This window comes from Molossus molossus, unplaced genomic scaffold (genome assembly GCF_014108415.1).
Source record: "Molossus molossus isolate mMolMol1 unplaced genomic scaffold, mMolMol1.p scaffold_m16_p_14, whole genome shotgun sequence".
NCBI lineage: Eukaryota > Metazoa > Chordata > Mammalia > Chiroptera > Molossidae > Molossus > Molossus molossus.
This window is the reverse complement of record NW_023425349.1, coordinates 78,193,505-78,207,579: the sequence shown is the minus strand read 5'-3', so window position 1 is coordinate 78,207,579 and position 14,075 is coordinate 78,193,505. Positions and strand designations below refer to the sequence as shown.

Here is a 14,075-nt window from a genome sequence, read left to right as displayed (position 1 = left end):
AATTAAAAAAATAAAAGTTAACGATGATATCTGAAACCAGGCCTCACATCATGAACAAGATGACATTTTTAAGAGGAAAGATCTTTTTGAAAGCAAAAGAGAAGGAATCTTAAAAAAAAAAAGGAAAAAATTGAATGTTTAAAAGTTCATAGGCAAAGGGTTATATATATAAATCAGTAATGAATTAGCTTCAGGTGAAAGGGCATAACCAAAAATACAGATAAAAGGAATGCAGATACTTTGAGGTAGCCCTTTTCATATCTTCCCCTTCCTTTTGCTTAATCACCCTACAGATTTCTTCAAATTGCATCTCAATAAAACTATTCCTGAACACTAAAGCTCATGTTGACCCTTCACCTGATTTTTCACACCCTGTGAACTGAATTAGTAATATTTAGCATAGCAGTGAGCACACTGTAGATATTTAAATTGATTAATATATGACAATGTTTCTTGAAGAACAAGTTAAAAATTGCAAGCAATCTGGCAAAAGTTAAATAGAACTAGTGATTTACATTTTCTTGACTTGAGAATACAGAAAATTTTTTTTCAAATTCCTGTTATTTTAAGCACATATGCACTAATCCCAAAAAAGGGTGGTATTAATACAAACCCTAAATCTAAGGTTATAGCTTACACCTTTTCCACACTCTCACGTGCCTTAAAAACAAAAAAACAAAACAAACAAAAAACAAAAAAACAAATCCTGCAAGCTGGCTGTGTTAATACTAAACATTGTCCTTATTCCATGAGGTATATTTCTATTAGCATAGAGATCCAAAAAAATAAAACGTATGTATATCCATATATGGGCAATTTGATACCAAAAAAAAAAATCTTAATATTTTAAAGCAAACAATTTTTTTTATCCTCACCCAAGGATATTTTTATTTTTCTATTTATCTTCAGGGAGAGAGAGAAACATCAACGTGAGAGAGACATATCAACTGGTTGCTTCCTGCACAACCCTGACCAGGGCTGGAGACAAACTGCAAGGGAGGTACGTGCCCTTGGCTGGAACTGAACCCGGGACCGATGCTGTACTGCTGAGCCAAACTGGTCAGAGCAAAGCAAACTATTCTTAATAGCAAATTTCCAAAAAAAATGATTATAAAATACTCATATTTATTTCTTTGGCAAGCGAGGTGACAATAATCATGTCAATCTACAATTGTTACTAATCTTATCATTGTATCTACTTGACTCCATAGGAAATCAGGAAAGGCAGTATATTGAAGTGGAAGGGACATGAAAAGGTAGTTCACAGAAAAAGAAATAAATTGACCAAAAATATATAAAAATAACTTCATGAAAATGAAAATTAAAACAAGATAGTAATTTTTACCTATTAAACTAGCGCAAATGGAAAAGGTGGGAAATGCCTGCTGTCAGTTAGTACAGGTGAAAGTAAGCCTCTCATATGTACAAAATGCAACAACCTTTTTGGAAGGCAATTTGGCAATCTCACAATTTAGAAGTGTGTATATTTTGACCCACTGCAAAAAATTTAAGATATACTCACAAAGCTTTGCATAAAATGTATGTTTTCACTGCAGCATTACTTATACCCCCCCCAAACTATAAACAATCTATTCATTATAAAGCTGTATGATAGTTATATAATGTAATAAAGTGCAGTGATTTCAAAATAATGAGGAAGCTTTATAAAAGCTGATGTGAACAGATTTCAAGAGAATGTTAGGTGAAAAAAAAAAAAAAGCTGCAGACAACATATTAAGCATGAATCCCACTTAAGGTTTTCCACAACAGTAAAACAGAGTTAGGATTACAGGATTACTAAGAAGATTCGATGACAATGCTGGTGCTCTGTATCAAAAAATCAAAAAAGCACTTAGGAAACACTCAATAAGTGTAAGAGTAGTTACATCTGGAAAAAGGGCAAACAAAAAAACAAGCATCTTTACTTTCATCTTATTCAAAAAAATTTTTTTTACCATAAACATGATTTGTTTACTGACTTAAATAAATAAAATAAATGCAAGCTTTTACATCTTTGGTGAAAAAGTAATTTTTCATATTCTTCATTCGTTTTTAGTCTCTTGTTCATGTCTTTATTGTTTTTCTTTCATTTAAAAAAGTTTTTTTTTCTTTATTGATTTTGAGAGAGAAAAAGGGAGAGGGAGAGAGAGAGAGAAACATCGATGAGAACATCGATTGGCCACCTCCTGCATGCCCCCAACAGGGTATTGGGCCCACAACCTGGGCATGTTCCCAGACTGAGAATCAAACCAGCAACCTCTTGATGCATGGATCAACGCTCAACCACTGAGCCACACTGGCCAGGCCCTTTCATTTTTGTTGTTGTTGAAAGTATTACAGAAATCCCCCCCCCCCACTGACCCCCTTCACTCCACTCCCCCTCGCCCATGCCTTCACCACACTATTGTGTGTCCTTCGTTTATACATAAAAGTTCTTTGGTTAATCTCTTACCACCCCGCTCCTCACTGAGATTCATCAGTCGATATGCCATGCTTCCATGTCTCTGAATCTATTTTGTTCATCAGTTTATTTTGTTCATTAGAGTTCACATATGAGTGAGATCATATGATACTTATCTTTCTCTGACCAGCTTATTTTGCATAGCATAATACTGTCTAGGTCCCTCCATGCTGTCTCAAAGGGTAAGAGAGACTTCTTTTTTACAGCTACATAGTGTTCCATTGTGTAAATATACAACTTTTTTTATCCACACATCTACAGATGGTCACTTGGCCTGTTTCCAGATCTTAGCCATTGTAAATAGTGCTGCTATGAACATAGGCATATATATATCTATATATATATCTATATCTATATCTATCTATCTATATATCTATCTATCTATCTATCTATCTATCTATTCTTTCTGATTGGTGTTTCAGGCTTCTTAGGATATAATCCTAGAAGTGGGATCACTGGGGCAAACAGCAGTTACATTTTTAATTTTTTGAAGAAACTCCATACTGTTTTCCATATTGGCTGCACCAGTCTGCATTCCCACCAGTAGTGTACCAGGGTTCCCTTTTCTCCACATCATCTTCAGCACCTGTCATTTGTTGATTTGTTGAGATGGCAGCCATTCTGGCAGGTGTGAGGTGATACTTCACAGTCGTTTTAATTTGCATCTCTCTGATATTAGTGACGTTGAGCATTTTTTAATTTATCTATTGGACATTTGTATGTCCTGTTTGGAAAAATGTGCATTCAGATCCTCTATTTTTTAAAAATTTATTTTTGTTAGAGATGTTTCTCCTTTTGGCCCCATTTACACCCTCCTCCTGATCCTGATCCCTTTCCCCCAGCATTGTTGTCTGTGTCCATTGGTTATACATACATGCATATAAGTTCTGTGGTTTATCTCTTCCCTCTCACTCCTCCTTCTGAGGTTTCTCAGTCTGTACCCTACTACTATGTCTCTGGGTCTATTTTGTTCATCACCTTATTTTTTCCACTACATTCCACAAATAACAAAGGTCATGTGATATTTGTCTTTCTCTGCCTGGCTTATTTCACTTAGCATAATACTCTCCAGGTCCCTCCATGTCGTCTCAAAAGATAAGAGATCTTTCTTTCTGACAGCTGCATAGTATTCCATTGTGTATATGTACCACTGCTTTTTTATAACTCAATGATTGATGGACACTATGGCTGTTTTCAGACCTCAGAAATTGTAAATAGTGCTGCAATGAACATAGGGGTACACATATTCTTTCTGATTGATATTTCAGGCTTCTTAGGGTATATTCTTAGAAGTGGGATCACTGGGTCAAAAGTAGTTCAATTCTTAATTTTTTTTTTTTTTTTTATCCTCACCCGAGGACATTTTTCCATTTTTTGTTCAGGTAAAGTGGGAGGGAGAGAGAGGAACAGAGAGAGAGAGAGAAACATCGATGTGAAAGGAACACATCGAGTGGCTGCCACCCACACAACCGACCAGGGCCGGGGACAAACTGCAACCGAGGTACGCGCCCTTAGCGGGAACTGAACCCGGGTCTCTCAGGACCGCAGGCCGATGCTCTAACTGCTGAGCCAAACCGGCCAGGGCCAATTCTTAATTTTTTGAGGAAACACCATATTGTTTTCCATAGTGGCTGAACCAGTCTGCATTCCCACCAGCAGTGTACTAGAGTTCACTTTTTTCCACACCCTCACCAGCACTTGTTTGATGATTTGTTGATGGCAGCCATTCTGGCAGGTGTGAGGTGATACCTCATAGTCGTTTTAATTTGCATCTCTCTGATGATTAGTTATGTAGAGCATTTTTTCATATGTCTCTTGGCCATTTGTATGTCCTGTTGGGAGAGGTGTCTATTTAGGTCCTCTGCCCATTTTTTAATTGGGTTGTCTTCCTATTGTTGAGTTGTATGAGTACTCTATATATTTTGGAAATTAGCCACATCTGTGATGCATCGTTGGTAATTACATTCTCCCATAGAGTGGGTTCCCTTTCCATTTTGATAGTTGTTTCTTTTGCTGTGCAGAAGCTTTTTAGTTTGATGTAGTCCCAAGTGTTCATTTTTTCTTTTGTCTCTGTTGCCTTAGGCATTGTATCAGTGAAAATTCTGCTGCATGTGATATCTGAAATTTTGCTGCCTGCATTTTCTTCTAGAATTTTTATGAATTCATAGGTCTCATTTAAGTCTTTTATCCATTTAGAGTTTTTTCTCATGTATGGTATAAGTTGGTGGTCTAGTTTAATTTTTTTTTTGCATGTAGCAGTACAATTTTCCCAACACCACTTATTAAAGAGGCTGTCTTTGCTCCACTCTATGCTCTTGCCACCTTTGTCAAATATTAATTGAGCATATTGTCTTGGTTCAATTTCTCTGTTCTGTTCCACTGATCTATATGCCTGTTCCTGTGCCAGTACCAGGCTGTTTTGATTACAGTGGCTTTGTAGTATAACTTGATATTCGGTATTGTGATCCCTCCTACTTTGTTCTTCTTTTTCAAGACTGTTATAGCTATTCGTGGTCTTTTTGAGTTCCATATAAACTTTTGGAGTATTTGTTCTAGTTCTGTGAAATATGTCGTTGATATATATATTTTTTATCCTCACCCAAGGACATTTCTTCATTTTTGTTTAGATAGAGTGGGAGGGAAAGAGAGAGAAGCATTAACGTGAAAGGTACACATCGAGTGGCTGCCTCCTGCATGACCCCAAACAGGGCCAGGGACGAACCAGAACTGAGGTACATGCCCTTGGCCAGAATCGAAGCCACAACTCATTGGTCCACAGGCTAATGCTCTAACTGCTGAGGCAAACCAGCCAGGGCTGTTGTTAATATTCTGATGGGGATTGCATTGAATCTATAGATTGCTTTGGGTAGTATGGACATTTTAATGGTGTTAATTCATCCAATCCATGAACAAGGAATATGCTTCCACTTTTTTATATCATCCTCTAATTCTTTTTAAAGTGACCTGTAGTTTTCTGTGAAGAGGTCCTTTAAGTCTTTGGTTAAGTTTATTCCTAGATATCTTAGTTTTTTTTTGTTTGTTTGTTTTTTGCCACAACCGTAAATGGAGTTGCTTTTTTAGTTTCTCTTTCATTGAGTTTGTTGTGGGTATACAAGAATGCCATTGATTTCTTGACATTAATTTTGTATCCTGCTACTTTGCCAAATTCATTTATTAAATCTAATAGATTTTTGATGGATTCTTTAGGGTTTTCTCTGTACAATGTCATGCCATCTGCAAATATGACAGTTTCACTTCCTCCTTTCCAACTTGGATCCCTTTTATTTTTCTTCATGTGTAATTACTGTGGCTAAGACTTCCAGTACTATACTATATGAGAGTGGTAAAAGTGGGCATCCCTGTCTTGCTCCTGTTCTTAAGGGAAATGTTTTTCGTTTTTGCCCACTGACTATGATGTTGGCTGTAGGTCTTTCACATGTGGCCTTTATTATGTCGAGATATGATCCCTCTATTCCAACACAGCTTAGCCTTTTTATCAGAAATGGGTGCTGGATTTTGTCAAATGCTTTTTCAGCATCTATTAATATGATCATATGTTTTTTATCTTTCATTTTGTTTATGTGGTATATCACATTTATTGATTTGCTAATATTGTACCATCCTTGCATCCCTGAGATTAATCCCACATGGTCATGATGAATAATTTTGTTAATGTATTGCTGGATCAGATTTGCTAGTATTTTGTTAAGGATTTTGGCATCTATGTTCATCAGGGATATTGGCCTGTAATTTTCTTTCTTTGTAGTGTCTTTATCTGATTTGGGAATTAGAATTATGCTGGCCTCATAAAATGAGTTTGGAAGTCTTCCTTCTTCTTGGACTTTTGGAATAGCTTTGAGAAGAATGGGTGTTAGATCTTCTTTGAATGTTCGGTAAAACACCCTGGTGAACCTGTTGGGCCCTGGGCTTTGGTTTGCTGAAGTTTTCTTGATTACATCTTCAATTTTCTTAGTTGTTATTGGTCTGTGCAAGTTTTGTCTCTCTTCCCAGTTCAGTTTTGAGAGACTCTGTGTTTCTAGAAATTTGTCCATTTTGCCTAGATTATCCAATTTGCTGGCGTATAATTGTTCATAGTATTTTTAATTGATCTTTGTATTTCTGTGGTGTCAACTGTTACTTCTCTTTCATTTCTGTTTTTGTTTATTTGGGTCCTCTCTTTTTCACTTTTGGTGAGTCTAGCTAAGGGTCCATCAATTTTGTTTATCTTTTCAAAGAACCAGCTCTTTATTTCAGTGATCTTTTGAACTTTTGTTGTTGTTGTTGTTGTTGTTGTTTTAGTTTCTACATCATTTATTTCTGCTCTACATGTACAATTTCTTTCATTCTACTTGCTCTGGGTTTTTCCTTTTGTTTATTTTCTAGTTCCTTAAGTTGTGGGGTTAGAAAATCAATTAGAAATTTTTAATTTTTCTTGTTTCTTGAGGTAGACCTGTAGAGCTATGAATTTCCATTTCAGAACTGCTTTTGCTGCATCCCATACAGCTTTTTTTTTTTTCCATTTCAGAACTGCTTTTGCTGCATCCCATACAGCTTTTGCTGTATTGTTATGTGTTCATTTTCATTGGTTTCCAGGCTCAGTTTGGTATCCTGTCTGTCCCTCGTTATACGGGGTCCTCTCTATTTGCTCTTCCATTGGCTTTTCCTGGTAATTTGTCTTTACTTCAGTTGTAATAACAGTTCAGTCCTAGGAGACAGTCTATGTAGCTTCCACTCAGTCTGCTGCCATTTCTGTCTCTGCTATGAATTCTTGATAAAGGATTCTTGTGGAAAAGAAGCACACTGCATGACACTGGTGTTGGCTGCTTCTTTAATTCCAGAGTTAAAACTCTGTCCTGTTTTGCCTGGATTGCTATGTATCAGGCAGCCTCTGCCCACTTTTAATTGAAGTATTTATCTTCCTTTTGTTGAGCTATATGGGTACTTTATATATTTTGGAAATCAACCCCTTATCAGATATATAATTGGAAAACATGTTATCTCATACAGTGGGTTACCTTTTCATTTTGATGCTGGTTTCTTTTGCTGTGTAGAACCTTTTTAGTTTGATGTAGTCCCATTTATAAACATTTGACTTTTTTTCTCTTGCCCTTGGTAATGTATCAGTGAATATTCTGCTACCTGTGATGACTGAGTTTTTGCTGCCTACATTTTCTTTTAGGATTTTTATGGTTTCACAACTTACATTTATGTCTTTTATCCATTGTGAGTTTATTCTTGTGTATGTTATAAGTTGGTCTTATAGTTTCATTTTTTTTTGCACGTACCTGTACAATTTTTCAAACACCATTTATTTATTTAAATATGTTTTTATTGATTTTTTTAGAAAGAGAGAAGGGGAGAGAGATAGAAACATCAATATGAGAGAGAAACATCAATCAGCTGCCCCTTGCATACCCCTTACTGGGGATCAAGCCCAAAACCCAGGCATGTGCCCTTACTAGGAATTGAATTGGGACCTCTCAGTCCATGGGACATTGCTCAATCCACTGAGCCATACCAGCTAGGCCTTAACACCATTTACTGAAGAGACTGTCTTTACTCCATTGCATGTTTTTGCCTCCTTTGTCAAATATTAATTGAGCATAATGTCTTGGGTTGATTTCCGGATTCTCTGTTCTGCTGATCTACATGCCTGTTCTAGTGCAAGTACCAGGCTGTTTTATTACAATGGCTTCATACTATAACCTGAATATCTGGTATTGTGATCCCTCCAACTCTGTTCTTATTTTTCAAGATTGCTGTGGCTTTTGGAATCTTTTTCAGTTCCATATAAACTTTTGGAGTTTTTGTTCTAGTGCTGAGAAATATGCAGTTGGTGTTTTAATAGGGATTGCAGTGAATGTATAGATTGCTTTGGGTAGTATGAACATTTTAATTATGTTGATTCTTCCAATCCATGAACATGATATATGCTTCCACTTTTTTATATCTTCTTCTATTCCTTTTATCAATGTTCTGTAGTTTTCTGAGACAGTTATTGTACCTCCTTGGTTAATTTTATTCCTAGGTATCTTAATTAATTTGTTGCAATAGTAAATGGAATTGTTTTTTTAGTTTCTGAGTGTTCATTATTGGTGTATAAAAATGCCATCGATTTCTGGATACTAATTTTGTATGCTGCCACTTTGCCAAATTCATTCATTAGCTCTAGTAGATTTTGATGTAGTCTTTAGGGTTTTCTATTTATAATATCACATCATTTGCAAATAAGGACACTTTCACTTCCTCCTTTCCAATTTGGATCCCTTTTATTTTTCCTTCTTGTCTAATTGCTGTGGCTAAGAGTTCCAGTACTATATTGAATAAGAGTAGAGAAAGTAGACATTCCTAGGCTGTTCCTGTTTTAAAGTGAATTGGCTAGAGATTTGTCATACTGCCTTTATTATATTGAGGTACAATCCCTCTATTTTCACTTTGCCAAGAATTTTTATCAAAAATAGGTGCTGGATTTTGTCAAATGATTTTTTAGCATTTATTGATATGATTACATGATTTTTTATCTTTCATTTTGTTTATGTGGTGTATCACATTTATTGATTTGCAAATATTGTACCAGCCTTTCATCCCGGGAATAAATCTCACTTGGTCATGTTGAATAATTATTTTAATATATTGCTGGATCTGATTTGCTACTATTTTGTTGATGATTTTTGTGTCTATGTTCATCAGGGGTATTGGCCTGTAATTTTCTTTCTTTGTAGTATCTTAACCCGGTTTTGGAATTAGGATTATATTGGCCTCATTAAAAGAACTTGGAAGTCTTCTTTCCTCTTTAATTTTTTGGAATAGTTTGAGGAGAAAGGGTGTTAATTCTTTGAATGTTTGGTAAATCTCCCCTGTGAAGCCGTTCTTAGAGTAGTCTTGGTTTCAGATCCTTGGTTTTCATTACCCTGAATACTTCATGCCATTGCCTTCTGACCTGTGGTGTTTCTGATGAGAAATCAGCTGACAGCCTTTCTGGAGCTCCTTTGTAGGTAACAAACTGCTTTTCTCTTGAGCCTTTAAGATTCTTTGCCTTTAATTTTTAAATGTTAATTATGATGCCTTGGTGTGGGCCTCTTTGGGTTCTTTTTTGAGACTTTCTATGCTTCCTGAACTCATGTGACTTTTCCTTCATTAGGTTAGGGACACTTCCATTATTTCTTCAAACAGGTTCTCTAACCCTTGTTCACTTTCTTGTCCTTCTGGTATTCTTCTGATGCAGATGTTGTCACATTTCATATTGTCACAAAATGCCCTTAAACTATCCTCCTGATTTTAATTGTTTTTTCGTTTTGGTTCTCTGATTCATTTTTTTCTACACTGTCTTCTAATTCACTGATTCGATGCTTGGCTGCTTCTATTCTGCTGTTTATTCCTTCCAATATATTCTTTATCTCTGCTATGTCATTCTTTATTTCTGAGTAGTTGTTTTTAATAGTTTCTATATCTGTTTTTAAGTTCCTGAGGACCCTTATAATCATTACTCTGAACTCTTTATCTGATAAGTTGCATCTCTCCATTTCATTTAGCTCTTCTGGAGAATTCTCTTGTTGAAAGAGTTAAGGGATATAAGTGGAAGAAAAAAAAGCAGAAATAAAGTGAAATCTAAAAAAACAGAGAGATTATATACAAAATAATACTCAAGAAATAAAAAGAAAAAAAGGAAGAAAAACAAGTGGTGTTTGGCTCCGCAGATTTTGATGCCTACTATGTTCACCCTATGGACTTGTTCTTTTTTGTGCTCGCTGGATTTTGCTCAGATGCTGTCCAACACTGGCCGTTTGGTGTGCCAATCACAGGCCTCCTCATAAGTTTTCTGGTGTAACCAATGTCAGTCGCTATCCCTGCCTGGCTTTCCACCACCAGTCTGAAACCCTGCAGTGCAGAGACTGAAGCAGTTCTATGGGCGGGTCCTCTGAAGCCCAGAGACTGGGTTTGCCTTGGGACTCACCCTAAATGACCCCACTCTGAAATGTTTTCCCTTTCCTCTTTGGGGGTATCTGGGGCCTGGCAGGGGTGGTTTAAGCAGACTCCTGTTGAGTGTTGAGGGTAGTGCCTTCTGTAGAAGTGGTTGTGGGCACTTCCTCTTTTTCCCAGAGCTGAGCTGGCAGGCTGTACTCACTGGGAAGCTTATATCTGCTGGAAGGCCCACCACACACCCCTCTGTCTCCAGGGCAGAAAAATATCCAGACCCAAACCCACAATGCTTCAATATTTCAGCTCTGCCTGGCTCCCTGACACTCCCTGGATGCCTCTCAGAGAAGGAGGGGATTAAAAAAATAAAATAAAAATAAAAACAAATACAAAAATCAGCCCCTATGCGCAGCAGACCACCCCTGGGCAGGGCTTCTGGCCAGGTGTCCTTGTCCCCCACACTGTCCAAAGAAGTTGTAGGGGTGTATATTCCCAGCCCTGCACTGTTTTCCCTTGGCTGGAATCATAGCAGAATGGGGCAGACCAGCAGATTTGCAGGTTGAGGGCAGGGCACATTCAGTGTACTTGAGGTGAAGGTGGAGTATGGAGGTCCAATCTCTTTCTCTCTCTTTTTTTCCCTACTTACACACATCCACTCCCGTCTGCCTCTCTGCCCAGTGTTCTACTGCTGGGTGTACTGTTCTGCTCCCTCCCACTGCAGAGGTCTGCATTGTGGAGCTTTGTCACTGGGCCCCTCCCTGAATCCCTAATTGGAGTAGTTGCCCCTGGTGCTACTACAAAGAGAACACTTTTTCCCTGGGATGCCATGGCTGAGCTTCCAGGATGGACAACTCTTCAGCGTTACCTACCACATGGTGCTACATGGGTTCCTCTTCCTCTTTTTGTTTTTCTGAATTGGGAATATCTATGTGGTGTTCAGACCATGCACTCACAGTAGGACTGGGCTCCACAGTCAATAAATCTCTGGCTTCCCAGCTGTGCACATATGTGCGTTGGCTCACCCTCTCCTGTCTTTTCTCTGTGTTTCATGTTTACCATATTTCAGATTGGCTTCACTTAAACTGGCTTTTCATTCCAGTTGCCCTGCAGTTCAGCTCTAAGTCCATTTGGTGTTGTGAGCAAGCAGTTGGAGGTTCCCTCTATTCTGCTGCCATGATCTCATTTCTGTTCATATGTCTTTAAATTACTACTATATTTTATATGCCCCAGCAGACTGAATTACTTGTTTTGTACATTGTATGTATTTAATAACTAAATCTAACTTCTTACCAAATTAGGATATTTATGGTCCTGAACAGGGAAAAATTTTATTATACTTCCATAAGTAAAGTTCTAAATAAATATGTACTTGAATAATTTCCATTAATATATATAGTTTAATTATCTTTTGTAGCTGAGTAATATAAGAACCCTTATTTGCTTTTATACTTACAGCTTCTAGACTCTCTTTCTTCACGTTCAGTGAATCTAGTTTCAGCTGAAGTGTATCTAATTCCTAAAAGAAGAGGAAAAAGAAAATATACATGACAGTTACATTAAGAATAAATTTGGCCCTGGCTGGTATAGCTCAGTTAGTTTGAGCATCATCCCACGCACTGAAAGGTAAAGGGTTTGATTCTAGGACAGGGCACATACCTAGGTTGTGGGTTCGTTCAATTTCCAGTCTGTGGCTTATGGGAAGCAACCAATAGATATATTTCTCTCTCACATTGATGTTTGTCTCTCTCTCTCTCTCTCTCTCTAAAAAAAAAAAAAAAATCAATGGAAACATATCCTTGTGTGAGAATTAAAAAAAAAACAAAACTTTAGCCCCGCTGGTGTGGCTCAGTGGTTGAGCGTTGAGACCCATGCACCAGGAGGTTGCCAGTTCAATTTCTGGTCAGGGCACATGCCCAGGATGTGGGCCAAATCCCCAGTGGGGGGCATGAAGGAGGCAGCCAATTGATGTTCTCTCTCATCGATGTTTCTATCTCTCTGTCTCCCTCTTCCTCCCTCCCTCTCTCAAATCAATAAAGGAAAAAAAAAAACTTATAAGCTTGTCAAAGGTAGCCAGTCCTTTTCACACTGAATCATCACATCACTGTTATCATCAGTTAAATATCAGAAGCCCTCAGACTCATTGTTATTGTTTAAAGTTATGATTTTGAATTTCTTAACCATGTTTTAATATATTTGGCCTAATTCCTTTTTAAAATTAATATATTTTTAAAATTTTTATTTTATTGTAGTGAGAAGACTAAACATGTCCCTAATTTTTTTAGGGCCAAGACCTATAGCAATTTACATGATTCACTCCTTTAAGGGATAAGACCCGTAAACTGATCACTGCTTATTTGAGAACCTCCACGCAGGATTTACTACATTTTGGCATATCTGTAATACCCTTTCTTCAATGTTTCATTGTATTTTATAAATACTGCCTAAAATAAAAGTTGTATTAAACTGTCAATGAAAGAATCTAATGAACAAAATAAACTGACAAACAAAATGAAACCCAAATCATGGATACATGGAAGAGATTGGCAGATACCAGAAGGGAGGGGGTGAAGGTGACAGGGTAAGAAGGTAAAGGGATTAGCTAAAGAACAAAAATGTACAACCTATGGACACATACAACAGTGTGGTGAAGGCCAAGGGAGGAGGAGGCAGGGGTGGATGGAGGTGGGTAAAGGTGGGGGATATTTGTAATAGTGTCAACATTAAAACACCTTAATAAAAAAAAAGATTTTGCCCCACTGGTGTGGCTTAACATGGGTTGAGTATCGACCCATGCACCAAGAGTTCACCAGTTTGATTCCCAGTCAGGACACATGCACAGGTTGTGGGACAAATTCCCAGTGGAGGGCATACAGGAGGTGGTCAACTGATGTTCTCTCTCATTGATGTTTCTCTCTCTCCCTCTCCCTTCCTCTCTTTCTTAAAAAAAAAAATCAGTAAAGAAAAAAAAAAAGGTTTGCTGCTTATTAGGCAGGAAGAAAAGGAAAAAAAGTAAATATTCATATGTCTTAGATATATAAGGCCTTTTAATGTTGCCATTAAAAGTTGATTAAAAAACAAGTGTTTTCCTATGTCTTTGTGACATTCAATGAAGGATATATAGAAATGAACAAATAATATTGTAAAAGCTAGGTCATCATGAACTATAAGAAAATATAGTTTTCTAGATAAGTGTTTCTCAGATCCATACAAATCATCTAGGCACATCGTTTAAATGAAGACTGAGCCATAAGTCTAGTGAAGCTCTCAAGGTACGCCAATGCTGCCCATAGTAGCAAGATTGCTATATGCCTGGCCCAAAGTAGTAATTAATATTACCTGTAATAATTTCTCATTTGTGGTTTTCATTTCTATGTACTTGACTTGTTTTTCAGGAGACATATTTTTGATAATGCCATCTGCTGCTTGTTTTTCCTGTTCAATTTCTTCTTCTACACTTCTAATTTGTTTCTCCTTCCTGAAACCAAAAGTGTGCAATATTCCTTACTATATGGACGAAAAAAACATCAATTAATTTTGCTCAGGTCCTGGTCTCAATTAAATAGGGTACTTAAATTTAATAAACCACAGTTTATGATCTAAAAGTCCTTATAAATGTACAAAATAATTTTATTTGACCTATACAAAATGTGGCCCCTAGCAGCACAAACTCACTTTATGTCTTTGTCTTTTCAATCCC

The 14,075-nt window shown here is 37.1% G+C and overlaps 1 protein-coding gene across 2 annotated transcripts in view; it reads right to left on the bottom strand.

Annotated features, from left to right (window-relative positions):
* Positions 1 to 14,075, bottom strand: part of IFT74 (intraflagellar transport 74) — a 106,481-nt gene that overhangs the window by 55,668 nt on the left and 36,738 nt on the right. For both annotated transcript variants that reach the window (XM_036261026.1, XM_036261027.1), the window contains 2 exons: positions 13,715 to 13,853; positions 11,832 to 11,894 (listed from right to left, as the gene is read on the bottom strand). In XM_036261026.1, the coding sequence (XP_036116919.1) occupies positions 11,832 to 11,894; positions 13,715 to 13,853 (202 nt within the window). The remainder of the gene's footprint in view (positions 1 to 11,831; positions 11,895 to 13,714; positions 13,854 to 14,075) is intronic.